This window comes from Furipterus horrens, unplaced genomic scaffold (assembly GCF_987537825.1).
Source record: "Furipterus horrens unplaced genomic scaffold, mFurHor1.1.pri manual_scaffold_17, whole genome shotgun sequence".
Lineage (NCBI taxonomy): Eukaryota > Metazoa > Chordata > Mammalia > Chiroptera > Furipteridae > Furipterus > Furipterus horrens.
Window position 1 is genome coordinate 75,873,593 of NW_028327187.1, and position 6,000 is coordinate 75,879,592.

Genomic DNA, 6,000 nt, shown 5'->3' on the forward strand with positions numbered 1-6,000 from the left:
GCATACTGAATGGAGGGAGGGCAAAGGGAAAAAAATTGGGACAACTGTAATAGCATAATCAGTAAAATATACTTTAAAAAGAGAAAAAAAAGAAAAAGGAGATATAACTACAGACAGAGCAGTTTAACAATATCATAAGACTATTATGTAACTTGAAACCAGTACATTATCAAATGTAGGGATAACTGCTTTCCAGGAAGAATATATATCCAAATTTGACTGAAGAAGAGGTAGAATAATCTGAATAAATCAATGCCCATAGATAATATTGAGAGGGTTATTTAATACTACTTTCCCAAAATGCATCAGAACCCCCAAAAGATGAAAGACTTCTGAACTCATGGCTAGTACTATCCTTACATCAAAATTAGGCAAAGAAATCAAAACCGTACCCCCCTTCAGCACGCAATAGAACTGAAAACTAAACTTTTGCGTAATATTGATGGGATGTCATTGATCTGCTCTTCTCTATGGAAGTTTTGTTCTCTCCCTCACACTCCTTGCCTCTTCACCCTTTCTCTACTCCATTCTCTAGTTTCCAGAGTGGCAGTAAAAATCAATAGACAAAACAGAACAAAATATCAATAAATATGTCAGATCTGTGAAAAGGTTGGCTCTTAGCATTTGTGCTAAGAGCACAGATGTATACGTGCCTTACCTGGATATGCTTTTTCAGGGCTTAACTACCAATACAGCCATTCTAACCTGATGCCTGCACCTTCCTCCAACCAGAGTCACATCCCCACAATCTTGGTCAGACCCTACAGAATATGCCTTTACCTTGTATCCACGTGAAGCTCACTGAGCAGTTCACTGTGTATGTAGTCCCAGGAGAGTTCAACTGCGCCCAGGTAGTATCTTCTGGTGGCACTAAAGCTGAACGGCAAAAGGCACAGAAAGAAGCAAGTGGAGAGTTCTTTTTGCATGACTCTTATGGCTAGGAAATGTTCAACTGGAGAAATGAAGATTAGTTCTTCTCTAAAATATCTTCGGTTCCCAAGAAAGAAAAGGTAAATTTTCTATGATTTAATGAAAAGTTCCAAAATATTTGCAGAGAATTTTAGGGAACTTTACTTGCTGGATTTGACAGCAGCAGCACTAAGCAGTAAGGGATAGGATTGCTTCCTTTTTGGCAGTGGGAAGCAACCACAGGAAGAACTAAATAGGAAAAGAGAGGTGGAGCTAAAGCTTAACCCATTCACCTCTGAGAGCAGTAGGGGCACAAGAATACTGCTTTAATCTGAACCTTTAAGGAAAGGAAGAGAGGGAGGGAGCGGTAGGTCAAGGTGAAGAGGAACTTTAATTTGTACTCATATTCCTAGCTGACTCCAATCCTCTTCCTTAGTGGTAGCAACAGATTCTGGAATCTACTTGCATAAGCAAGAGAAACCAGTATCCTAGTAGTCTCCATACTTCTACCCTTATATCAGAATATAGAGGTAGCCAGGATGCAAACCTGCTCAGGACAACAACAGGATATGTTAATTAACCTGGTCAGAACAACAAGATGCAAACACTCTACTGAATATGCTAATACAGTGAATTCATCATTGCTGAAATGTGCGGTTGGCAAGTTTAAAAAGAACACCTGCAGAAGTCCTGGGGGTGGGAGTGATTCCTTCGGGCCCACGAGAGGGCCATGAGTGGCCCCTCCACCCCATTCCCCCTTTTTCCCTCAATAAACCCATTGCTTGCTCCCACAGTGGTCTCCTGGTGATTTTTCAGAGGAAGGCTGTTATGACATTTTGGTGCTGAAACCTCGGAGGGGACTCTGAGAGTGGTCACTGGCAGCTTGCAACCAGGGGAGCAGTGGGCTGTAGTAGCACATGTCTGTTGGGACCCTCTTACCCCCCTCCTCATACTTTGCTTATAGGGCTTGCCCACCTGGTGACTTTTACCTCTGGACGTTTTGCCGTGGCCTGCCTTCCATCCACACCGGACATCGACCATTTGAGTTTCATCTCATTGGGTGAGATTCTAGTCAGGTTGACTCTCCTGTTCCTGAGCCTACTGTGGCTATGTGCTTGAAAATCGTAGGCCTAGGTCGGTCTTCCTTGGGGCCCTTGCACATGGGAGCCATTGTCACTCGGTTGAACTTCCAGAGGTGGCTGGGGAAGCCCATCCGCTGGATAGTTCTTTTGGGGCCCTTGCACCTCGTAGAATCAGCGGTGTAAGTGGGAATGACCCTTAATTCTCCTGATTTTTACTGTAATTCTCAGTCTCACCTTTTGGGTCATCTCTCTCTCTCAAAGCCATGTGGGTGTCTCAGTCCCTACCTCCGAAGGACTTCCCCTTGGGTTGTCTCTTTTGGAACCGCAGGGTCTTTCTTTTTTTTTTTCCATTGCTTTTATTTATTTCTTTTTTTTCAGATTTAATGTGTTTTATTGATTAAATTATTACATTTGTGCCAATTTCCCTTCCCTCTGCTCCCCTCCACCCGGTGGCCCCCCTCCCTCCAGTTGTCCCCCCCTTTTAGATTATGTCCATTAGTTGTGCATACAGTTCCTCCCAACCTCTCTCCATCTATTCCATTCCCTCCTACCTTGATCCCCAATTCCTATATCATCTCCCTCCCTTTCCCCATTCCCCCTCCCTGTTGACCTCCCCCCAATATGCTTCCCGTACCCACAGTTCCTCTTCCACTCTCGTTGCCTATTTAGTTTGCCTTTGTTTCATCTCCCTAGCTTCTGTTTTTTTTTTAAACCAGTCCCTTTAACATTTCATATAACAGTGGTTTGGATCTAATGAACTCTTTCAGTTTTATTTTGTCCTGGAAACACTTTCTCTGTCCTTCTATTCTGAATGACAATTTCGCTGGATAGAGTATTCGTGGTTGTAGGTTTTGGATTTTCATTACTTTGAATATTTCTTGCCAGTCTCTTCTTGCCTGTAGGGTTTCCCTTGAGAAGTCAGCTGATAGTCTAATTGGGACCCCTTTGTACATAATTCTTTTCTTCTCTCTTGCTGCTTTTAAGATTCTCTCTTTATCTTTAATTTTTGACATTTTGATTATAATGTGTCTTGGAGTGGTTCTCCCTGGGTCCAGTCTCTTGGGAACTCTCCTTGCTTCCTGGACCTGCAGGTCTATTCCCTTCCCCAAGTCTGGGAAGTTCTCCTTTATTATATTTTCACTCAATTTTTCAAGTTCTAGTTCATCTTCCTCATTCTCTGGCAAACCAATGATTCTTATGTTGGGCCTTTTATAGCTGTCCCAGAGGTTTCTGATCCTTTCATTGTTGCTTCCCATTTCCTCTCGCTGCATTGGTTGACTGCTTGTTCCTTCTCCATATTCCAGTTTGTTGAAATGAACTCTGGATTTTATTTCCTTTCCTTCTGTCTCATATGTGGTTTTGTTCCTTTCGTTATGAAAGTTTTTCGCTTCTTTCATATCTTTTTCCTGCTCTTTTGTGAATTCTGTAAGCCACCTGATAACAATGGCCCAGAACTGATCATCTGACAGGTTTCTTATCTGTTCATCTGTCAGGTTCTCCATCTGTTGCCTGGTGAGCTGTGCCACCGGGATTTCTATAGTTGTCTGCCTCATTTTGACAGATGCGTTTTGTTTTCTTGGGCTGGCTGTCGGGGGCAGTGCCTGTGTACGCGTCACAAATCAGCGACCGGCGCCTGCCTGTCCGCGACCTATTTCGCAGCCCTGTGGTGCTTTCTTTGGGGGCGGGGGGTCCAAGATGGATTCACACAGTTATTCAGCTAGGAGATCGGGATCCGTCCTCCTGCCCCCCTGGGCCTCACTGTTCAAGGCGATGCGGCGGCCGCTCTCCCCAGCTCCGGAGTCGCGCACCGCCAGGGGCTTGGCCGCCGGGATTCCTCGCCGGGGTCGCGCACCGCCAGGGGCTTGCGTAGCCGGGACTCCTCGCCGGGGTCGCGCACCGCCAGGGGCTTGCGCAGCCGGGATTCCTCGCCGCCCGCCGCTCCGGGTGCGACCGCAAACAGCACTGCCCTCTTTAACTCTTACCTGCCCAAATAGTACCGCTGGTTTATAACTTCATATGTTGGACTTCCGTGTAGTTTTATTTTCTGGAATTTCTAGTTATCCTTTGTTTTGAAGTAGTTGTATTCCTCTATAGTTGTAGAGGGAGACCTAGCGTGTCCGTCTAAGCCTCCATCTTGGCCGGAAGTCCTTTTCCTCAGGGTCTTTCAATTAGAGTCGAAGATAAAACTAAGAAAGTTGATTTTCTTCTGTTGCCTGGCCTCAATATTCTCTTGATAACCAACACCGTTGGCCAGAAAACAGGACATTCGACTTTCAAATCCTTACTGACATAAACAACTTCATCAGGTGTAATGGTAGATGGTCCGAAGTTCCCTATGCGCAGGCTTCCCGGACTCTCCGCAGACGACCATTCCTCTGCTCCTCCTGCCCCACCCCCTCCAACTTCCTCTTCTTCTACAAAGCTCTATCTGCCCTTCTTCTGCATCGCCAGACTCCCCCAACTCTTCCCCACCCACATCTTTCCCTGAAATGGACCCTTCTGACCTTGTGCACCCCCATCTCCCTCCCTACACTCCTTCACTGTCGCCGGCTCCCTTTGCCCCTTCTCCCCTGGTGGACTCCTCTCCCTCTTCCTCTCCTCTCCTGTCTCCTTGGCCAGGGACAAACAACTGTTGCCCCTGGCTTCTGCCCCTCTCATTTCTCCTCTTCACACCCATTCTTGGACTGCCCTTGCACCATCATTCCCCTTGACATACTCAGGTCTGTACCCCCTTCGCAAAGTGGCGGGGGCCTAGGGCATCATCCAAGTCTATGTCCCCTTTTCCTTCTCAGATTTAGCCCAGATTGAGCACTGCCTAGGGTCTTATTCAGCAGATCCCACTCACTTTTGCAAGGAGTTCCAATATTTGACTCAGACATACTCTTTAACATATCAAGATATCTATGTCACTCTAACCTCTAACACACCCCAGAGGAAAAAGACTATTCTGTTCATTGCTTCCACCTTCACAGACACCCTACATGTCCAGGATCCCAACAGGAACCCACCCAGACCTAGTGTGGTTCCGGTCATAGACCCTCACTGGGACTACCAGTCAGGATCCCCAGATTTGGCTAGGATGTCTCATTTTCTCACCTGCCTGATTGAAGGCATGCGGAAGGAAGCCCTTAAGGCTGTCACTTATGATAAATTACAGGAAATTACACAGGGGTCTTCTGAAAACCTGGCTTCATTCATGGACCACCTTACGGAGGCCATTCTCAGGTTCACCAATTTGGATCCCAACTCGGAAGAAGATAGGGTCTATCTTCACACTCATTTTATTGCAGTCTGCCCCTTATATTAGAAGGAAGTTACAGAAACTAGAGGGTGGACCCAAAACTCTCCAAAGGGACCTAATCTGGACTGCTTTCCAAGTCTTCAATAACAGAGAGGAGGAGGAAAACCAACAAAAATTAAAAAGGGACCAGCAGAAATACCTTATGTTAGCTGCCACCATTAAGGGTCAGTTCGTGCAAGGTAAGGGGGAAAAAGGCTCACCTAAGTCTCCGCTGGGACTATCCTTCAAGTGTAAACAGACATGTCATTGGGTACAACAATGCCCCCAGCAGCCCCCACTGGATCCCTGTCCATCCTGTAGACAGATAGGACACTGGAAGGTCGACTGCCCTCTGGCCTCTAAATGGGGGGCCGGCAGGCCACCTCAGCCCAGTTCTGCTCAACTGGGAAGGGAAAAGGCTTCAGCGTCCGAAATCTGTTGGGACTTGCCACTGATGACTGACAGTGCCTGGGCTCAGAGCCCCCATCCCTGACCATCTTGATGGCTGAACCCAGGGTAATCACGGTGGTGGCAGGTAAGTCAGTCTCTTCTCTTATTGACACAGGGGCGACCTATTCCATCTTTACTGAACATATGGGTATTTTACACCTGTCCTCCACCTCTGTTATTGGAGTTAACGAGGACTGTACTAAAACCTAGCTACTACAACTCTCACATGTCCATTAGGACCCTTAACTTTCACACATTCTTTCCTGGTTATGCCTGAAT

General features: G+C 46.5%; 1 protein-coding gene across 1 annotated transcript in view; it reads right to left on the reverse strand.

Annotated features, from left to right (window-relative positions):
- F8 (coagulation factor VIII) overlaps positions 1–1,041 on the reverse strand; it is a 217,867-nt gene extending 216,826 nt beyond the window's left edge. Inside the window, exon 1 of the mRNA XM_090264419.1 lies at positions 781–1,041. Coding sequence (XP_090120545.1) covers positions 781–926 — 146 coding nt within the window. The 5' untranslated portion in view covers positions 927–1,041. The remainder of the gene's footprint in view (positions 1–780) is intronic.
- Between the last annotated feature and the right edge of the window lie 4,959 nt (positions 1,042–6,000).